Source organism: Passer domesticus, chromosome 4, assembly GCF_036417665.1.
Source record: "Passer domesticus isolate bPasDom1 chromosome 4, bPasDom1.hap1, whole genome shotgun sequence".
In the NCBI taxonomy this organism is placed as follows: domain Eukaryota; kingdom Metazoa; phylum Chordata; class Aves; order Passeriformes; family Passeridae; genus Passer; species Passer domesticus.
The window spans coordinates 83,673,990-83,697,110 of record NC_087477.1 but is presented as its reverse complement, the minus strand read 5'-3'; the positions used below and the strand labels follow the sequence as shown (position 1 = coordinate 83,697,110).

At 58.8% G+C, this 23,121-nt stretch overlaps 1 protein-coding gene across 1 annotated transcript in view; it reads right to left on the bottom strand.

Moving 5' to 3' along the window:
• LOC135299852 (collagen alpha-1(I) chain-like) overlaps positions 1-19,930 on the bottom strand; it is a 45,033-nt gene extending 25,103 nt beyond the window's left edge. The window contains exons 1-2 of the mRNA XM_064419281.1: positions 19,742-19,930; positions 55-214 (exon numbers count right to left, since the gene is read on the bottom strand). Coding sequence (XP_064275351.1) covers positions 55-214; positions 19,742-19,804 — 223 coding nt within the window. The 5' untranslated portion in view covers positions 19,805-19,930. The remainder of the gene's footprint in view (positions 1-54; positions 215-19,741) is intronic.
• Positions 19,931-23,121: the final 3,191 nt, after the last annotated feature.

Genomic DNA, 23,121 nt, shown 5'->3' with positions numbered 1-23,121 from the left:
TGGGACTGCCTGAGCAGTGAAAGATCCATTGAGCAGCAATCCCTTTGGACATACCCAGGGGTGAGGCTGGAGCTCCAGAAGCTTCTGCTGAGGACAGCAGCCCTTCCTCCAGCGTGGGCAGCTCCGACAGCTCCCTCCTGGCACAGCTCAGGCCCAGCTTGGTGTCCCAGGAGCAGCTGCTCCCCAGCTCTGCTGCCAGCCAGAACCACGGCTCCTGGGGGAGGAAACACTGCTCCGTCATCATCATCATCATCATTGTGAGCAAGGATGAAAGTGGGACAAGAAAGTCTCACAGATATGGATGCTTAGCAGAAAGATTTTTGAGTGCAGAATCTGAAAAAGGAATAGAGATGGAAGCAAGTTTTGATACAGAAGAAAAAATTGCTGAGCCAGTCTTACTGGATAACCAAGGAGACAAAGGGTGTGTTAATTAGAAGGGGGTTTTATCACTTAGAAAAAAGGATAAACCTACCCCAAACAAGAAGATGTTTTCACCAAGCAGAAAGATAGCACAGGCAAACAAGTCAGCAGATGTTGCAAGTAAAAAAAGGGTCTCAGAATTTTTCACTGCAAGAAAACTGAAAGACAATTTCTAGCTTAAACTGTAATGTACTAACATTTAGTGACTGGAGAATAGTGACATGGATATGGTAATTACAGGAGTTATGATAGGCTATAGGTAAAAGTCAAGGTATAGATTGGTTCTGCTGTATTAAGATGCTCAGCAAAGTATATAATGCCTTGTAACCAAAATTAAAGGGTCCCCAGGCCTGACTGCAGCTGACAGCTGTGGGCACAGGCAGCTGTGTGAGCCTCACACTCCTCCCCACAGCCCAGGGCTGCCCTGTGTCCTCACAGCTCCTTCCCACAGGGCTGCCCTGTGTCCTCACAGCTCCTTCCCACAGGGCTGCCCTGTGTCCTCACAGCTCCTTCCCCAGCCCAGGGCTGCCCTGTGTCCTCACAGCTCCTTCCCCAGCCCAGGGCTGCCCTGTGTCCTCACAGCTCCTTCCCACAGGGCTGCTGTGAGCCACAGCTTTTGCACAGACAGCTGGAATTGCAGCTTTTTGATTCAGACCAGGCTGATAATGCTCAGCCTCTGGACACCTGAGAGCTGAGGGAATTCTCAGAGCAATTCAACACCTGGCAGCACATCCAGCACATCCCCTGAGACTGCACCACAGTGCAAGGCCTGCCCTCCACATACAGCACCTCCTGTTAATGGCAACCACGTAATTAATGCTCAGCCCAGGCCGGACCAGCTCAGCACACACCCTGGCAGCAGCACTCTACTGAGGGGTGGCTGATCCCAGGGACACCCCAGGGACACCCAGGGATGGCTGATCCCAGGGACAGCCCCTGCCCCCAGGGACACCCCAGGGACACCCCACTGCTCCCAGGGACACCCCAGGGACACCCCACTGCTCCCAGGGACACCCAGGGATGGCTGATCCCAGGGACAGCCCCTGCCCCCAGGGACACCCCAGGGACACCCCACTGCTCCCAGGGACACCCAGGGATGGCTGATCCTAGGGACACCACACTGCCCCCAGGGACACCTCACTGCTTCCACGGACACCCCTTTGCTCCCAGGGATGTCTCAGGGACGCCCCAGGGATGGCTGACCTCAGAGACACCCCAGGGATACCCCAGTGCTCCCAGGGATACCCCAGTGCTCCTGCACTCCTGGATCCTGCTGCTGCAGCTCCTCCCTCCAAGCGGGGCAGGGGCAGTGCTGGCAATGGGCTAAAAGGGATCATTTGCCAGTTAAAAACACAGATTATTGTACTTCAGTGTGTGCTCAGCCCCAGGGACAATGGAATACACGGAATACACGGAATAGTCAGGCCATCCCCAGGAGGAGGGCTGGGCTCCAGCCCCTCAGGACTCACAAGCACTGCAGCAGGCAGCCCCCTCCCCACTTCAGCCCCACACCTCACACCACTGCGTGCACACAGCCAGTCCCTTTGGGGGACACAGACCCCCCATTCCCCATTCCGTGTAAATGCCCGTTGTATAATAAATAAACCCCGAACTCAGCACCATGGTCAGCTCCTGGCGTCACCCTGCCTGCTTCACAGCCCGGCCTTGCTGGGCTTCCCAGTACTATCTTAAATTTCTTTTTAATGCTTATTTTCATGTTCATTTTAATGTTTATTTATATTAATGTTTACTTTATTTTAAATTTATTTTCATGCTTATTTATTATTTCATTAAGACTCGATTTTATTTATATTAATGATTTAAACTATATTTTAAAAGGCATCTTATGTAAATATCTTCAAACAAGCCCAGGTTGATTTCTCTATTATGATGTATAAATATCTCCATACTTTGAGGGCAGGAATTGAAGTGGAATGGGATTCCTGCCTGGAAAAGCAGCGGAACACCTTCTCCCCACCAGGTGTGGGAAATGGATTTTTTTTCCATTCAAGAGAGAGGGGGAAATGTGGGAAATGGATTTGTAGGGAATTCTCAGAGCCTGACACAAGGCTCCCCCAGTGTGCAAACTGAGACAAGAAATGCTGACTCAGAAATGCCAGGGAACAGGACAGACACTGAGAAATGGAGCTGGACACAAGTTTTAAAGGATGGCTTTGCAAATGAGACTGGACACTTTGGAGAAATAGAACTGGCAGAGATGCATTGGAGTGGGACCCACAAATTGTTTATGGGATATTCCAAAATCCCGTTTCCCTGAGCCCCAGGATGCACACTGTTTATGGATGCCCCAAAATCCCATTTCCCTGAGCCCCAGGATGCACACTGTTTATGGGATGTTCCAAAATCCCGTTTCTCTGAGCCCCAGGATGCACACTGTTTATGGGATGTTCCAAAATCCCGTTTCTCTGAGCCCCAGGACACACACTGTTTATGGGATGTTCCAAAATCCCGTTTCCCTGAGCCCCAGGATGCACACTGTTTATGGGATGTTCCAAAATCCCGTTTCTCTGAGCCCCAGGATGCACACTGTTTATGGGATATTCCAAAATCCCGTTTCCCTGAGCCCCCAGGATGCACACTGTTTATGGATGCCCCAAAATCCTGTTCTCTGAGCCCCCAGGATGCACACTGTTTATGGGATGTTCCAAAATCCCGTTTCCCTGAGCCCCCAGGATGCACACTGTTTATGGGATATTCCAAAATCCCGTTTCCCTGAGCCCCAGGACGCACACTGTTTATGGGATATTCCAAAATCCCGTTTCCCTGAGCCCCCAGGATGCACACTGTTTATGGGATATTCCAAAATCCCGTTTCCCTGAGCCCCAGGATGCACACTGTTTATGGATGCCCCAAAATCCTGTTCTCTGAGCCCCAGGATGCACACTGTTTATGGGATGTTCCAAAATCCCATTTCTCTGAGCCCCCAGGATGCACACTGTTTATGGGATGTTCCAAAATCCCGTTTCCCTGAGCCCCAGGATGCACACTGTTTATGGGATGTTCCAAAATCCCGTTTCCCTGAGCCCCAGGATGCACACTGTTTATGGGATATTCCAAAATCCTGTTTCCCTGAGCCCCCAGGATGCACACTGTTTATGGATGCCCCAAAATCCTGTTCTCTGAGCCCCCAGGATGCACACTGTTTATGGGATATTCCAAAATCCCGTTTCCCTGAGCCCCCAGGATGCACACTGTTTATGGGATATTCCAAAATCCCGTTTCCCTGAGCCCCCAGGATGCACACTGTTTATGGATGCCCCAAAATCCTGTTCTCTGAGCCCCCAGGATGCACACTGTTTATGGGATGTTCCAAAATCCCGTTTCCCTGAGCCCCCAGGATGCACACTGTTTATGGGATGCCCCAAAATCCCGTTTCCCTGAGCCCCAGGATGCACACTGTTTATGGGATATTCCAAAATCCCGTTTCCCTGAGCCCCAGGATGCACACTGTTTATGGATGCCCCAAAATCCTGTTCTCTGAGCCCCAGGATGCACACTGTTTATGGATGCCCCAAAATCCTGTTCTCTGAGCCCCAGGATGCACACTGTTTATGGGATGTTCCAAAATCCCATTTCTCTGAGCCCCCAGGATGCACACTGTTTATGGGATGTTCCAAAATCCCGTTTCCCTGAGCCCCAGGATGCACACTGTTTATGGGATGTTCCAAAATCCCGTTTCCCTGAGCCCCAGGATGCACACTGTTTATGGGATATTCCAAAATCCTGTTTCCCTGAGCCCCCAGGATGCACACTGTTTATGGATGCCCCAAAATCCTGTTCTCTGAGCCCCCAGGATGCACACTGTTTATGGGATATTCCAAAATCCCGTTTCCCTGAGCCCCCAGGATGCACACTGTTTATGGGATATTCCAAAATCCCGTTTCCCTGAGCCCCCAGGATGCACACTGTTTATGGATGCCCCAAAATCCTGTTCTCTGAGCCCCCAGGATGCACACTGTTTATGGGATGTTCCAAAATCCCGTTTCCCTGAGCCCCCAGGATGCACACTGTTTATGGGATGCCCCAAAATCCCGTTTCCCTGAGCCCCAGGACACACACTGTTTATGGGATATTCCAAAATCCCGTTTCCCTGAGCCCCAGGACGCACACTGTTTATGGGATGTTCCAAAATCCCGTTTCCCTGAGCCCCAGGACACACACTGTTTATGGATGTTCCAAAATCCCGTTTCCCTGAGCCCCAGGACGCACACTGTTTATGGGATGCCCCAAAATCCCGTTTCTCTCTGCCCACACGTGGTGAGAGACAAACACAGAGAACTCCCACAAGCCAAGGGCTCTCCAGCTGGACGAGCAGGTGAACCCCGAGCTGGAATAAACACTTCATCAGCACCAGAGGGGTTTGCAGCATGCCCCTCACAGATGTAACAGGAATACCCTTCCTTCTTGCGTAAGGAAGGAGAAACACAGGATGCCAGAGAATACTACAGAACACTCCAGCTCCAGCCAGGTTTGCTAATTCCCATTTCCACCTCAGTTTGTCACCATTTCTTCCCCAAATGCCCCTAAACTCCAGAAGTGCCTGCAGTGCTCCTGGGGCTGGCAGAGGAAGGGGCTTGGTTTGGGGGTGGGTGGTGCAAGGGAGATGAAGAGAGAGAAAGAGAAAGGAATATATTTGTAATTAGTCAGGAATTCTCCACTGCACCACAGAAAACACCTGCAGCATCACACCCAGAGACTGCCTGTGAAAGGAAACCTCACAACCAATCCTGATCCCCCCAGGAAGGCACCAGCCCTGGAAAACCAGCACCCAACGAGCCAAGAGCCCTGAAACCAGGGAGCAATCCCAGCACCCCAGCTCTGCAGCAGCCAGCTGCAATGCCAGCAGAGCCAGCAACTCCCCAGCCCAGCGTGGGCATTTGAACTGATCAGCCCTTGGCACACCACTGGGACCGTGCCCAGGGCCCCCAGACTGGTTCAGCTAGGGACTGGGGCCAAGGCCTGCAGGGACAGGACACAGGGAAAGGGCAGACTGGGCTGGGATCTGGGCAAGGAATTGCTGGCTGGGAGGGTGGGCAGGGGCTGGGCTGGAATTCTCAGATTGGCTGTGGCTGCCCCTGGATCCCTGGCAGTGCCCAGGCCAGGCTGGACACTGGGAGCAGCCTGGGACAGTGGGAGGTGTCCCTGCCATGGCAGGGGTGGCACTGGTGGGATTTAGGGTCCCTCCAAACTCAAACCATTCTGGGATTCATTTATCCCATGTCAAGGGTGGCACAGGATGGAATTTAAGGTCCCCTCCACCCAAACCATCCTGGGATTCTACAGCACCAATATATTCCACAAAAATCACACCAGAAAAAGAGCTAAGACTCCTTTGGAGTTTACCCATCCAAAATTTCCTTCAAAGAAAGCCAAATGCCAAGTTTTGCATAAGTTCTGCATTCCCCCTGCACTGCCTTTATCCCAGTGTGATGCTCTGCAGAGGATCAGCAGCCAACCATGCCTGAGGCACTGAAGTAAGAGCACGATGGAGCCCTGGGGTCCCTGGGGCTGCAGGAGCTCTCCTGTGCCCACTGCCCCCGTGTCCCCTGCCCAGAGCTCTGGGTGCCACCTCCAGCCCTTCCCTGCACACCTCCAGGGATGGGGACCCCACCATAACCTTCAGCAAAGCTCATTCCCTCCTGGACACTTCCCAGCCAGCAGGCTCTCCAGCCTCAGCTGTGCCTCCCCGAGCTCCAGGGGCAGCTCCCTGGATAACCCAGCCAGGAATAACCCCTCCTGTGCAGGGCCTGCCAGGGGAGCAGCAGCACACTGCTGCATCATTCCAGCTCTAACCCCCACTCCAGAGAGCACCCGAGGAGATAACCCGGGTGAGAAACTGCCCCACAGCAGCACTGGCTGTGCCAGGGCACAGAACCAGGCAGGAGCAAGGATTTACTAAATGAGTGTAATCATCTCTGAGGGCTCCCACATGATTTAAATCAAATGAAGGAAATTCAACAACGTTTTTCTTCCTGAAATTCAACACATCGCTTCTGCTGCTAAATACATAAAGAGGGGTGAAGACAGAAATAAAGCTGAACAACTACAGCCACCCCCACAGCACACAGAGCCATGAATTGGAGAGTTGAGAAGCAGCTCTGAACCAGGCTGCAGCTCATGGGCAGAAATATGAACATTACTGGGTTCTGAAGTGCCTTCAACATCCAGGCTAGCTCTCCTTATGTCACTGTGGCCCACAGAGCACTGAGAACACCCCACAGCAGAACACAGAGAACAAAGCAAACACCCAGGGAGAGAAGGGAAAGAGATCTCCCCAGACAACTGATGGCAGCCACCTGATCTGCCAGGACAGCAGAAACACACCCTGGTTTCTCAGTGCAGCCCAGCCCAGCCCTGCCAGCCCCACACGAGCCTCCAGCACTCCCTGCCCCAGGCTGACACCCCTTTGGGGCAGGGATCTTCCCCAACACCCAACCCAGACCTCCCCTGGCACCGCCTGGGGCTGCTCCCTCCTGCCCTGGTGTTTGTCACACGGGAGGGACACCCCACACTCTGCTCTGGACACTGTCCATGCCCACACTGACACCCCACACTCTGCTCTGGGCACTGTCCATGCCCACACTGACACCCCACACTCTGCTCTGGGCACTGTCCATGCCCACACTGACACCCCACACTCTGCTCTGGGCAGTGTCCATGCCCACACTGACACCCCACACTCTGCTCTGGGCACTGTCCATGCCCACACTGACACCCCACACTCTGCTCTGGGCACTGTCCATGCCCACACTGACACCCCACACTCTGCTCTGGGCACTGTCCATGCCCACACTGACACCCCACACTCTGCTCTGGGCAGTGTCCATGCCCACACTGACACCCCACACTCTGCTCTGGGCACTGTCCATGCCCACACTGACACCCCACACTCTGCTCTGGGCAGTGTCCATGCCCACACTGACACCCCACACTCTGCTCTGGGCATTGTCCATGCCCACACTGACACCCCACACTCTGCTCTGGGCATTCATTGTCCATGCCCACACTGACACCCCACACTCTGCTCTGGGCACTGTCCATGCCCACACTGACACCCCACACTCTGCTCTGGGCAGTGTCCATGCCCACACTGACACCCCACACTCTGCTCTGGGCACTGTCCATGCCCACACTGACACCCCACACTCTGCTCTGGGCACTGTCCATGCCCACACTGACACCCCACACTCTGCTCTGGGCATTGTCCATGCCCACACTGACACCCCACACTCTGCTCTGGGCAGTGTCCATGCCCACACTGACACCCCACACTCTGCTCTGGGCAGTGTCCATGCCCACACTGACACCCCACACTCTGCTCTGGGCATTCATTGTCCATGCCCACACTGACACCCCACACTCTGCTCTGGGCACTGTCCATGCCCACACTGACACCCCACACTCTGCTCTGGGCAGTGTCCATGCCCACACTGACACCCCACACTCTGCTCTGGGCACTGTCCATGCCCACACTGACACCCCACACTCTGCTCTGGGCACTGTCCATGCCCACACTGACACCCCACACTCTGCTCTGGGCACTGTCCATGCCCACACTGACACCCCACACTCTGCTCTGGGCAGTGTCCATGCCCACACTGACACCCCACACTCTGCTCTGGGCACTGTCCATGCCCACACTGACACCCCACACTCTGCTCTGGGCACTGTCCATGCCCACACTGACACCCCACACTCTGCTCTGGCCACTGTCCATGCCCACACTGACACCCCACACTCTGCTCTGGGCACTGTCCATGCCCACACTGACACCCCACACTCTGCTCTGGGCATTCATTGTCCATGCCCACACTGACACCCCACACTCTGCTCTGGGCACTGTCCATGCCCACACTGACACCCCACACTCTGCTCTGGGCACTGTCCATGCCCACACTGACACCCACACTCTGCTCTGGGCACTGTCCATGCCCACACTGACACCCCACACTCTGCTCTGGGCAGTGTCCATGCCCACACTGACACCCCACACTCTGCTCTGGGCACTGTCCATGCCCACACTGACACCCCACACTCTGCTCTGGGCACTGTCCATGCCCACACTGACACCCCACACTCTGCTCTGGGCATTCATTGTCCATGCCCACACTGACACCCCACACTCTGCTCTGGGCACTGTCCATGCCCACACTGACACCCCACACTCTGCTCTGGGCACTGTCCATGCCCACACTGACACCCCACACTCTGCTCTGGGCAGTGTCCATGCCCACACTGACACCCCACACTCTGCTCTGCTCTGGGCACTGTCCATGCCCACACTGACACCCAGCACTCTGCTCTGGGCACTGTCCATGCCCACACTGACACCCCACACTCTGCTCTGGGCACTGTCCATGCCCACACTGACACCCCACACTCTGCTCTGGGCAGTGTCCATGCCCACACTGACACCCCACACTCTGCTCTGCTCTGGGCACTGTCCATGCCCACACTGACACCCAGCACTCTGCTCTGGGCACTGTCCATGCCCACACTGACACCCCACACTCTGCTCTGGGCAGTGTCCATGCCCACACTGACACCCCACACTCTGCTCTGGGCAGTGTCCATGCCCACACTGACACCCCACACTCTGCTCTGGGCACTGTCCATGCCCACACTGACACCCCACACTCTGCTCTGGGCACTGTCCATGCCCACACTGACACCCCACACTCTGCTCTGGGCACTGTCCATGCCCACACTGACACCCCACACTCTGCTCTGGGCACTGTCCATGCCCACACTGACACCCCACACTCTGCTCTGGGCACTGTCCATGCCCACACTGACACCCCACACTCTGCTCTGGGCACTGTCCATGCCCACACTGACACCCACACTCTGCTCTGGGCAGTGTCCATGCCCACACTGACACCCCACACTCTGCTCTGGGCAGTGTCCATGCCCACACTGACACCCCACACTCTGCTCTGGGCACTGTCCATGCCCACACTGACACCCCACACTCTGCTCTGGGCACTGTCCATGCCCACACTGACACCCCACACTCTGCTCTGGGCACTGTCCATGCCCACACTGACACCCCACACTCTGCTCTGGGCAGTGTCCATGCCCACACTGACACCCCACACTCTGCTCTGGGCACTGTCCATGCCCACACTGACACCCCACACTCTGCTCTGGGCAGTGTCCATGCCCACACTGACACCCCACACTCTGCTCTGGGCATTGTCCATGCCCACACTGACACCCCACACTCTGCTCTGGGCATTCATTGTCCATGCCCACACTGACACCCCACACTCTGCTCTGGGCATTCATTGTCCATGCCCACACTGACACCCCACACTCTGCTCTGGGCACTGTCCATGCCCACACTGACACCCCACACTCTGCTCTGGGCATTCATTGTCCATGCCCACACTGACACCCAGCACTCTGCTCTGGGCAGTGTCCATGCCCACACTGACACCCAGCACTCTGCTCTGGGCACTGTCCATGCCCACACTGACACCCCACACTCTGCTCTGGGCACTGTCCATGCCCACACTGACACCCCACACTCTGCTCTGGGCATTGTCCATGCCCACACTGACACCCCACACTCTGCTCTGGGCATTCATTGTCCATGCCCACACTGACACCCCACACTCTGCTCTGGGCACTGTCCATGCCCACACTGACACCCCACACTCTGCTCTGGGCAGTGTCCATGCCCACACTGACACCCCACACTCTGCTCTGGGCACTGTCCATGCCCACACTGACACCCCACACTCTGCTCTGGGCACTGTCCATGCCCACACTGACACCCCACACTCTGCTCTGGGCAGTGTCCATGCCCACACTGACACCCCACACTCTGCTCTGGGCAGTGTCCATGCCCACACTGACACCCCACACTCTGCTCTGGGCACTGTCCATGCCCACACTGACACCCCACACTCTGCTCTGGGCACTGTCCATGCCCACACTGACACCCCACACTCTGCTCTGGGCACTGTCCATGCCCACACTGACACCCCACACTCTGCTCTGGGCATTCATTGTCCATGCCCACACTGACACCCCACACTCTGCTCTGGGCACTGTCCATGCCCACACTGACACCCCACACTCTGCTCTGCTCTGGGCAGTGTCCATGCCCACACTGACACCCCACACTCTGCTCTGGGCACTGTCCATGCCCACACTGACACCCCACACTCTGCTCTGGGCACTGTCCATGCCCACACTGACACCCCACACTCTGCTCTGGGCACTGTCCATGCCCACACTGACACCCCACACTCTGCTCTGGGCATTCATTGTCCATGCCCACACTGACACCCCACACTCTGCTCTGGGCACTGTCCATGCCCACACTGACACCCCACACTCTGCTCTGGGCAGTGTCCATGCCCACACTGACACCCCACACTCTGCTCTGGGCACTGTCCATGCCCACACTGACACCCCACACTCTGCTCTGGGCACTGTCCATGCCCACACTGACACCCCACACTCTGCTCTGGCCACTGTCCATGCCCACACTGACACCCCACACTCTGCTCTGGGCACTGTCCATGCCCACACTGACACCCCACACTCTGCTCTGGGCATTCATTGTCCATGCCCACACTGACACCCCACACTCTGCTCTGGGCACTGTCCATGCCCACACTGACACCCCACACTCTGCTCTGGGCATTCATTGTCCATGCCCACACTGACACCCCACACTCTGCTCTGGGCACTGTCCATGCCCACACTGACACCCCACACTCTGCTCTGGGCACTGTCCATGCCCACACTGACACCCACACTCTGCTCTGGGCACTGTCCATGCCCACACTGACACCCCACACTCTGCTCTGGGCAGTGTCCATGCCCACACTGACACCCCACACTCTGCTCTGGGCACTGTCCATGCCCACACTGACACCCCACACTCTGCTCTTGGCACTGTCCATGCCCACACTGACACCCCACACTCTGCTCTGGGCATTCATTGTCCATGCCCACACTGACACCCCACACTCTGCTCTGGGCACTGTCCATGCCCACACTGACACCCCACACTCTGCTCTGGGCACTGTCCATGCCCACACTGACACCCCACACTCTGCTCTGGGCAGTGTCCATGCCCACACTGACACCCCACACTCTGCTCTGCTCTGGGCACTGTCCATGCCCACACTGACACCCAGCACTCTGCTCTGGGCACTGTCCATGCCCACACTGACACCCCACACTCTGCTCTGGGCACTGTCCATGCCCACACTGACACCCCACACTCTGCTCTGGGCAGTGTCCATGCCCACACTGACACCCCACACTCTGCTCTGCTCTGGGCACTGTCCATGCCCACACTGACACCCAGCACTCTGCTCTGGGCACTGTCCATGCCCACACTGACACCCCACACTCTGCTCTGGGCAGTGTCCATGACCACACTGACACCCCACACTCTGCTCTGGGCAGTGTCCATGCCCACACTGACACCCCACACTCTGCTCTGCTCTGGGCACTGTCCATGCCCACACTGACACCCCACACTCTGCTCTGCTCTGGGCACTGTCCATGCCCACACTGACACCCCACACTCTGCTCTGGGCAGTGTCCATGCCCACACTGACACCCCACACTCTGCTCTGGGCAGTGTCCATGCCCACACTGACACCCCACACTCTGCTCTGGGCAGTGTCCATGCCCACACTGACACCCCACACTCTGCTCTGCTCTGGGCACTGTCCATGCCCACACTGACACCCCACACTCTGCTCTGGGCACTGTCCATGCCCACACTGACACCCCACACTCTGCTCTGGGCACTGTCCATGCCCACACTGACACCCCACACTCTGCTCTGGGCACTGTCCATGCCCACACTGACACCCACACTCTGCTCTGGGCACTGTCCATGCCCACACTGACACCCCACACTCTGCTCTGGGCAGTGTCCATGCCCACACTGACACCCCACACTCTGCTCTGGGCACTGTCCATGCCCACACTGACACCCCACACTCTGCTCTGGGCATTCATTGTCCATGCCCACACTGACACCCCACACTCTGCTCTGGGCACTGTCCATGCCCACACTGACACCCCACACTCTGCTCTGGGCACTGTCCATGCCCACACTGACACCCCACACTCTGCTCTGGGCACTGTCCATGCCCACACTGACACCCCACACTCTGCTCTGGGCAGTGTCCATGCCCACACTGACACCCCACACTCTGCTCTGGGCACTGTCCATGCCCACACTGACACCCCACACTCTGCTCTGGCCACTGTCCATGCCCACACTGACACCCCACACTCTGCTCTGGGCACTGTCCATGCCCACACTGACACCCCACACTCTGCTCTGGGCATTCATTGTCCATGCCCACACTGACACCCCACACTCTGCTCTGGGCACTGTCCATGCCCACACTGACACCCCACACTCTGCTCTGGGCAGTGTCCATGCCCACACTGACACCCCACACTCTGCTCTGCTCTGGGCACTGTCCATGCCCACACTGACACCCAGCACTCTGCTCTGGGCACTGTCCATGCCCACACTGACACCCCACACTCTGCTCTGGGCAGTGTCCATGCCCACACTGACACCCAGCACTCTGCTCTGGGCACTGTCCATGCCCACACTGACACCCCACACTCTGCTCTGGGCAGTGTCCATGCCCACACTGACACCCCACACTCTGCTCTGGGCAGTGTCCATGCCCACACTGACACCCCACACTCTGCTCTGCTCTGGGCACTGTCCATGCCCACACTGACACCCAGCACTCTGCTCTGGGCACTGTCCATGCCCACACTGACACCCCACACTCTGCTCTGGGCAGTGTCCATGCCCACACTGACACCCCACACTCTGCTCTGGGCAGTGTCCATGCCCACACTGACACCCCACACTCTGCTCTGCTCTGGGCACTGTCCATGCCCACACTGACACCCCACACTCTGCTCTGCTCTGGGCACTGTCCATGCCCACACTGACACCCCACACTCTGCTCTGGGCAGTGTCCATGCCCACACTGACACCCCACACTCTGCTCTGGGCAGTGTCCATGCCCACACTGACACCCCACACTCTGCTCTGCTCTGGGCACTGTCCATGCCCACACTGACACCCAGCACTCTGCTCTGGGCAGTGTCCATGCCCACACTGACACCCCACACTCTGCTCTGGGCACTGTCCATGCCCACACTGACACCCCACACTCTGCTCTGGGCACTGTCCATGCCCACACTGACACCCCACACTCTGCTCTGGGCACTGTCCATGCCCACACTGACACCCCACACTCTGCTCTGGGCACTGTCCATGCCCACACTGACACCCCACACTCTGCTCTGGGCAGTGTCCATGCCCACACTGACACCCCACACTCTGCTCTGGGCACTGTCCATGCCCACACTGACACCCCACACTCTGCTCTGGGCACTGTCCATGCCCACACTGACACCCAGCACTCTGCTCTGGGCACTGTCCATGCCCAAACTGTATGTGGCAGCAATTCAGCCTGGGCAAGCTGCTGTGCCGGGTCTCTCCTGCAGACCGTGGGAAGCCCAAGGGTTGCTGCACAAAAGCAGCTCACAATTCAGAGGCAGAAGCAGTTCAGAGGTGCCTTGGTGGCAGGAGGGAATGAATGGTTTGTGTCTGGAGAGCACTGCTGGCACCGCAGGTACAGCTTCAGCCTTTGGGCTGGCACAGCTAACAGCAGCACAGATCAGAGCTAAAGGCAGCTCTGCTGCCCGGGCTCCAGTGCAGTGAGAGCCCGGGGCCACTGGGAGTCAGCAGCCACTGCTGCAGGGCAGGGACAGGGACAAACGGGACTCACCGGGAACACCAGGGATTGAGCCAGCTGGGAACCAGGGATCTGCCTGGGAACACCAGGGATGGATCCAGCTGGGAACCAGGGATCTGCCTGGGAACACCAGGGATTGAGCCAGCTGGAACACCAGGGATGGATCCAGCTGGGAACCAGGGATCTGCCTGGGAACACCAGGGATTGATACTGCTGGAGCACCAGGGGTTGATCCAGCTGGGAACGAGGGATCTGCCTGGGAACACCAGGGATTGATACTGCTGGAGCACCAGGGGTTGATCCAGCTGGGAACGAGGGATCTGCCTGGGAACACCAGGGATTGATACTGCTGGAGCACCAGGGGTTGATCCAGCTGGGAACGAGGGATCTGCCTGGGAACACCAGAGATCCACCTGGGTAACAAGGACCCAGCTGGAAACACCAGGGATCTGCCTGGGAAAGTAGGGATCCACCTGGGAACACCAGGGATCTGACTGTGAACACCAGGGACTGATCCTGCAGGAGCACCAGGGATGGATCCAGCCCTCTGCCCCCAGGGACTGCACGCTGCAGTCTGCAGGTTCTACCCCTGAGCACCTCCAGGACCCCCCCTTTGCCTCCTCCAAGCCTGTTGTGGCAGGGAAGCAGCACTGCCTCCTCTTCCTCCTCCCAGCCCAGCCCTGCCTGGCCCAGGGCTTCCCAGGCTCAGGCCACCCTGCTGGCCTGTCCCTTGTCCTGGCAGCCCCAGGGAGGGGACCCAGCTGAGGCCAGGGAGGGAATGTTTCACTCCAGAGAGCCCCAAACAGGAGTGAGGACCCAGCTGAGGCCAAGGAGGGAATGTTTCACTCCAGAGAGCCCCAAACAGGAGAGGACCCAGCTGAGGCCAGGGAGGGAATGTTTCACTCCAGAGAGCCCCAAACAGGAGAGGACCCAGCTGAGGCCAAGGAGGGAATGTTTCACTCCAGAGAGCCCCAAACAGGAGTGAGGACCCAGCTGAGGCCAAGGAGGGAATGTTTCACTCCAGAGAGCCCCAAACAGGAGAGGACCCAGCTGAGGCCAAGGAGGGAATGTTTCACTCCAGGGAGCCCCAAACAGGAGAGGACCCAGCTGAGGCCAGGGAGGGAATGTTTCACTCCAGAGAGCCCCAAACAGGAGAGGACCCAGCTGAGGCCAAGGAGGGAATGTTTCACTCCAGAGAGCCCCAAACAGGAGTGAGGACCCAGCTGAGGCCAGGGAGGGAATGTTTCACTCCAGAGAGCCCCAAACAGGAGTGAGGACCCAGCTGAGGCCAAGGAGGGAATGTTTCACTCCAGAGAGCCCCAAACAGGAGTGAGGACCCAGCTGAGGCCAGGGAGGGAATGTTTCACTCCAGGGAGCCCCAAACAGGAGAGGACCCAGCTGAGGCCAGGGAGGGAATGTTTCACTCCAGGGAGCCCCAAACAGGAGTGAGGACCCAGCTGAGGCCAAGGAGGGAATGTTTCACTCCAGAGAGCCCCAAACAGGAGTGAGGACCCAGCTGAGGCCAAGGAGGGAATGTTTCACTCCAGAGAGCCCCAAACAGGAGTGAGGACCCAGCTGAGGCCAAGGAGGGAATGTTTCACTCCAGAGAGCCCCAAACAGGAGAGGACCCAGCTGAGGCCAGGGAGGGAATGTTTCACTCCAGAGAGCCCCAAACAGGAGAGGACCCAGCTGAGGCCAGGGAGGGAATGTTTCACTCCAGAGAGCCCCAAACAGGAGTGAGGACCCAGCTGAGGCCAAGGAGGGAATGTTTCACTCCAGAGAGCCCCAAACAGGAGAGGACCCAGCTGAGGCCAGGGAGGGAATGTTTCACTCCAGAGAGCCCCAAACAGGAGTGAGGACCCAGCTGAGGCCAGGGAGGGAATGTTTCACTCCAGAGAGCCCCAAACAGGAGAGGACCCAGCTGAGGCCAAGGAGGGAATGTTTCACTCCAGCTGCCAGTGCTGCTCTCATGAATGCAGCCTGGAGCAGAGGGGACACTGCCAGCTCCCCTGAGCTCTGGGCTCCAGGGCAGAGCTCAAGTGCCTGGATTTTAACCTCAGTGAGCAAGGCTCTGCATTCCCCAGGCTAGAGCCCAGGGCTGCTCTGGGGCTGTTACTGCAGCTGGCCAAGCCCTGTGAATGGCAGCCCTGGCACTGTCCCCAGCTGTCACCCACCCCCCAGCACATCCCCCTGCTCACAGGGTGGCACAGCACAGCACCAGGCCACGCACTGGGCCAGAGCAACAGGGCCAGGGGGGCTTGGAGCAGCTGGCCGGGCTGCCCTTCCTGAAAAAAACCCCAACACCTCCTGCCTTGCAGTGACCCCAACACCTCCTGCCCTGCAGTGACCCCAACACCTCCTGCCCTGCAGTGACCCCAACACCTCCCACTCATCACCACCTTCCAGAGAGCTGAGGGGCTTTTTGTGACACCAGCCATCCCAGCACCCCCAGACACACCTGGCCAGCCCTGTGCACTGGGGTCTGTCCCTGGCCAGCTCTGTCCCTGGGCTGTGTCCAGCTCATCCCAGCTCTGTCCCTGGAGTCTGTGCCTGGGGTCTGTCCAGCTCGTCCCAGCTCCCTTTGCTGACCCAGCTCAGCCCAAGCTCCTCAGGGCAGGAGGAACATTCCAAAGCACTGTGGGGTTACCCCACTCCTGCCCAGCTGAAGCTGCACTCCTCTTTCTGCTCACTCTGAACTGATTATTTGGGTTTCATGCAGCAGCTCAGTCAGAAGGGGCCTCCAAAGATCAGCTGGCTCAGCTCCTGTGGGAAGGGAGCCCAATTCCCAAAGAGAAGCAGACAGCAGGGTTAACAGCGCTGCAGCACCCACGGCTGATGACCAAACCCAGGGGCTGCCCTCCACCCCCAGCCCCTTCCTGGCTCCCTGCACGTCTCATCTGGAGCCACCAGGGCAGCTCTGCCATCACATTTTCATTCCTGTGCCAAGCCCCCTTGACTGCCTGCTGCCCAAACCCCAACACGAACATTGAACAGCATTTCTGAGTTATTTCATGGAGTGAGAAGCTACCACTCCTTCACACGCTCAGCTCTGGACCCCTGGAAAAGCACTGACTATCCCCTGATTTTTCATTTATGCTTTATTTAAACCATACTTCCAAGAGCTGCACTTTGCACCCCACAGTCCTCCAGTCTTTAGGAAAATGCTCATTCCTATATCCACCACTGAAATAAAAGGTAACTCTGGCAGCAGGTACCTTAGTCTGCTACTCCTACTTACCCTTACAAAATAAAAAGCAGAATTTCAAGGAATTGTGGCCATTCTGGCATGTAGCCATCAATTTGCAGCATTTAAGAATGAAAACCAGAAACCTGATCCTTCTGGGTCTCATTTGTCACATCAAGTTTAGCTAAATGCAGACCCAAAAACTTGTTAGGGCAGGGCTTAAACCCTCCTCAGCATCAAAAACAACCTGCGGGAGGAAATGGCCAAAGCTGACAAAGCTGACATGGAGTGGTACAGGCAGTACGAGGCCTCAGTCTGTGGGTTACAGAATTCCTCCCCCTGTTACACTCTGAAGTCCAGAACACCTTTAAATTACCATAAACTGGGACATCACTCCCAGCCTCTGCTCAGTGAGCAAAAACTTCAGGGAAGTGTTGAGAAGTTTTTAAAGCTAATTTGAACCCAAATCCATTGTAAATCTGTGCTGGCTTCTGTCACAAGGTGTGACAAACCCCCCAGAGGGCAGGACGGGTGAGCAGGGCACAGCAGCACAGTGACTCCGGGCTGCTGCTGGAGTCAGCATCCCCTGGGAAAGGGCAGCCTGGAGCTCCCAACAGAGCTGATCCCCTGCAGTGAGCTGAAATCACCCCAGGATGAGCAGGGGCACACAGCAGAGGGGTCAGGGCAGCAGAGGCTGAGCTGGGCTCAGCTCCAGCTGGGACTGCCAGCGCTCAGCTCGGGTTGTCAGAGCAGCACCCACAGCCAGGGCAACACAAACACACCGGGCAGCAACGGCACGGGAGCAGCAGCACCCAAAAGGCACCAGCTGAACGGGCCTGGGCCGAGCAGAGCCAGCTGCTCCAGGGAAGGAGCTGAAATCACTGCTCTGCAGCAGCCCGGCCTGGAACCCCGGCTGGGAACTGCCCTGAGACTGCTCTGCAGGAATGCATCTCTGTTTGGATGCACAGGACGAGCAGCAGTGCAGGATGCAGCCTGCTGCCATGGCAAGCTGTCCCTCCTGAGAGCAGCCAGGGCAGCTCCTGCTGCTGCAGGAAACTGCACTGAGCCTGCACTGAGGGCCACGGCCAGCAGCCAGCCTTGCCTTTAGGGTGTCCCAGCCATTCCCATGGCTGCTCCCACCCTTTGCTATTTGTCCTGGTAAGGCTGAACCTGCACCAGCCTGTCCTTCCTGCAGGGAAGGTTTCTAGAAGTTGGTAAGGCAGCTACCTCAGGATTCACGTGGCTGCTGCACCTCTGAGCCCCCTCCTGGCTCTGGGGCTGTCACACCTCGGGACTTTCCCTCTGAGAACAGGGGACAGTCACCACCAAGTGCCAGAGCCACACAGGGACCTGCCCAACGCCCTCAAAGGTGCCAGCTCAGCAGGACACTGGCTCTGGGGGGACACCACTTCCAAGGATCTCCTCCCAGGCTCCAGCAGGGATCTGAGCACAGCTGAGTGCACAGAGCTGTGGATGAATCCTCCACGGAGAAAAGGAGGCTCCAGGGAGACCTCCAGCACCTCCCAGGAGTTAAAAGTAGCTTTTAGAAAAGAAGAACAACTTTTTACACTGGCAGATACTGGAAGGACAAGGGGGAAGTGCTTTAAATTAAAAACTGAGGGATTTAGACAAGATTTTGGGACTAAATCCTTCCCTGCCAGGTGGGCAGGCCCTGGCACAGCTGTGGCTGCCCCTGGAGCCCTGGCAGTGCCCCAGGCCGGGTCAGAGGGGACTTGGAGCAGCCTGGGACAGTGGGAGGTGTCCCTGCCGTGGCAGGGGGGCACTGGGTGGGTCTGAAGCTCCCTTCCACACACACAAAGCACGCTGTGACTGCCGAGTGCAGCCCCCGGCCCTGAGTGCCCTGCAGGCCAGGGGCTCAGCCAGCTGCACTGCCCGCCGGGGGCAGGCCCGGGCCGGGGAACAGAGCAACCCATCGTTATCAGCCTGAGATCAGCACTGCAACAGCACACCGCCTTCCCCCGGGGACAGGGCAGGGGAGCCAGTGTGACCCTTGCCCCGGGGACACAGCAGGGCACGGGGGGACCGGGGACACCGAGGGGCCGGGCCGGGCTCGGGCCCTGCTGGGCGGCCGGGAAGGGGCTCGGGCCAGCCGGGTCCCCCTTTCCGGGTGGGGTGACCCCTTGAGAGCCCTCTCACGGGGCAGGAGGTGACACCGGCCGGGCGCCCCGGCCCCAGCAGGACGGGGACCCGGCGTGAGGGACCCGCGGGCACGCGCACACGGGCACGCGCACACGGGCACGCGCACACGGGCACGCGCACACGGGCACGCGCACACAACCGCTCCGGTCGGTGAGCGGCTGCTCCCGCCCGACCCCGCGCTCACCTGAGCCCGCTGCTCCTCCTCCCCCTCGTCCTGCTGCTGCTGCTGCTGCTGGCCGTGCTCCATGGCGGCGGGCCGCCTGTCCCCGTGTGTCCCTGCGTGTGTCCGTCTGCCCCCGCGTGTCCCCCGGTCCCGCTCTCCCCCCGGTCGCCAGGGACTCGCGCTCGCCCCGCGCGCGCACGCGCCGGAACCGCCCCCCTCCCCGCGCCGCCATTGGCCAGCGAGGGGGGCGGGGCCGGGGCGCGAGCTCCGCCTCCCGCGCGGTGATTGGCGGGCGGGGAGCGGCGGGGCGGGGGCCGCGGGAGCGCGCGCGCGCGGGGCTTTTGGCGGGCAGCGGAAGTGCCCGGATGGAGGCGGGGGCGGGGCCGGCGGTGACCGTGAGGGGCAGTGAGGGAGAGTGAGGGAGAGTCAGGGACCGTGAGGGGCCGGGCCGGACAGGATGGACCTGCCAGCGGCTCCGACACCTTCCGCTGCCCGGGGAGCTCCGCCCAGCCCGGCCGGATCACTGCCGGGGATCCGGGGGCAGCCGCCGGCGGTAACGTGTGCCGGGAAAGCTGCCCGTAATGTCCGGTCCGACAGGATCAGCATCGCGGGGCTGGAAAAGCCCCTCCGCACCCTCCAGTCCCAGCTGTGCCCGATGTCAGCAGCCCCGAGCCCGGGGTGCCGCCTCCAGCCCTCCCGGGCCGGGCACTCCCGGCCTGCCGGGCAGCCCTGCCAGTTCCAGCCACCTCTCCTGAGAATAAAACCTTCCTGCCGCTTGTGTCCTAACCCTGCCCTCTGGCACTGGGAGCCGTTCCCTGTGTCCGTCCCTTGTCCCTGTCCAGCTCTGCCGGAGCCCCTTGGTGGTGGATGGACACTGAAATCCCACTGAAATCAGGGATTTTGAGGCAGCCCTGTGTTAGGAAATGAGGTGGGATTGTCCTGCGTGGGAATTCCGTTCATCTCACTCCCGAGCTCTCCAGGGCAGTGGGGGTCTCTGCTGGTCTGTCAGGAACCGTTCCCAGCTGGGTTCAAAGGACAGACTCAAGGTTTGGGGAGATGCTCCGTAGTCTGGGCAGGTGGGGAAGATGAGATGAACCTCTCCATGGACAGCTTTGGATCTGCATGGATCCCCAAAATCCTCCATAATTCCTGATCCCTGAATTCCTGATCCCTGCCATCCTGCATGGCTCCCTGATCCCTGAAATCCTGCATGGCTCCCTTATCCATGAAATCCTGCATGGCTCCCTGATCCCTGAAATCCTGCATGGCTCCCTTATCCATGAAATCCTCCATGGCTCCCTGATCCCTGAAATCCTCCATGGCTCCCTGATCCCTGAAATCCTCCATGGCTCCCTTATCCATGAAATCCTCCATGGCTCCCTTATCCATGAAATCCTCCATGGCTTCCTGATCCCTGAAATCCTCCATAATTCCTGATCCCTGAAACCCTCCATGGTTCTCTGATCCCTGAAATCCTCCATACTTCCTTATCCCTGGTCCCTGAAATCCTCTGTAATTACTGATCCCTGAAATCCTGCATGGCTCCCTGATCCCTGAAACCCTCCATGGCTCCCTGATCCCTGAAATCCTGCATGGTTCTCTGATCCCTGAAACCCTCCATGCTCCCTGATCCCTGCCATCCTCCATGGCTCCCTGATCCCTGCCATCCTGCATGGCTCCCTGATCCATGAAACCCTCCATGCTCCCTGATCCCTGCCATCCTGCATGGCTCCCTGATCCCTGAAATCCTCCATGGCTCCCTGATCCCTGCCATCCTGCATGGCTCCCTTTCATGTGCCCTGAGGGAGGAGCTCTGCATTCCCCCGCCACAGCCACACCTGATCCAGCGGGAGCTGTCCCTGCCCATGACGAGGGGGTTGGGGCTGGGTGGTTTTCGGGTCCCTTCCATCCCAACCCATGCCATGCCCTGGCTCTGTGATCAGCTCTCCCTGAGGCATTCAGGCACTGGTTAACACTCCGAGTTTCAGCTGGGGCCAGCAAGGGGAAAAGAAGGAATTTCCCGTTAAAAGCAGGATTTGAGTTATTTCCCATGGCTTTTGGCTCCCCTGAAGCTGCAGAGCAGGTGACAGCAGGGGCAGCTCTGTGACCTGACACTGCCAGCCCTGGGCTGTGACAGGAACCCCAAAGCCCTGGGATGTGACACTGCCAGCCCTGGGCTGTGACAGGAACCCCAAAGCCCTGGGATGTGACACTGCCAGCCCTGGGCTGTGACAGGAACCCCAAAGCCCTGGGATGTGACACTGCCAGCCCTGGGCAGGGACAGGAGCCCCAAAGGCTTGGGCTGTGACACTGCCAGCCCTGGGACAGGGACAGCAGCCCCAAAGCCTTGGGCTGTGACACTGCCAGCCCTGGGCAGGGACAGGAGCCCCAAAGCCTTGGGCTGTGACACTGCCAGCCCTGGGCAGGGACAGGAACCCCAAAGCCTTGGGCTGTGACACTGCCAGCCATGGACAGGGACAGCAGCCCCAAAGCCTTGGGCTGTGACACTGCCAGCCCTGGGCAGGGACAGGAGCCCCAAAGCCTTGGGCTGTGACACTGCCAGCCCTGGGCAGGGACAGGAGCCCCAAAGCCTTGGGCTGTGACACTGCCAGCCCTGGGCAGGGACAGGAACCCCAAAGCCTTGGGCTGTGACACTGCCAGCCCTGGGCAGGGACAGGAACCCCAAAGCCCTGGGATGTGACACTGCCAGCCCTGGGACAGGGACAGCAGCCCCAAAGCCTTGGGCTGTGACACTGCCAGCCCTGGGACAGGGACAGCAGCCCCAAAGCCTTGGGCTGTGACACTGCCAGCCCTGGGCAGGGACAGGAACCCCAAAGCCTTGGGCTGTGACACTGCCAGCCCTGGGCAGGGTCAGGAGCTCCAAAGCCCTGGGCTGTGACACTGCCAGCCCTGGGCAGGGACAGGAGCCCCAAAGCCATGGGCTGTGACACTGCCAGCCCTGGGCAGGGACAGGAGCTCCAAAGCCATGGGCTGTGACACTGCCAGCCCTGGGCTGTGACACTGCCAGCCCTGGGCAGGGACAGGAGCCCCAAAGCCATGGGCAGGGGCACTGCCAGCCCTGGGACAGGGACAGCAGCCCCAAAGCCTTGGGCTGTGACACTGCCAGCCATGGACAGGGACAGGAGCCCCAGAGCCTTGGGCTGTGACACTGCCAGCCCTGGGCAGGGACAGCAGCCCCAAAGCCATGGGCTGTGACACTGCCAGCCCTGGGCAGGGACAGGAGCCCCAAAGCCATGGGCAGGGGCACTGCCAGCCCTGGGACAGGGACAGCAGCCCCAAAGCCTTGGGCTGTGACACTGCCAGCCCTGGGCAGGGACAGGAGCCCCAAAGGCTTGGGCTGTGACACTGCCAGCCCTGGGCAGGGACAGGAGCCCCAAAGC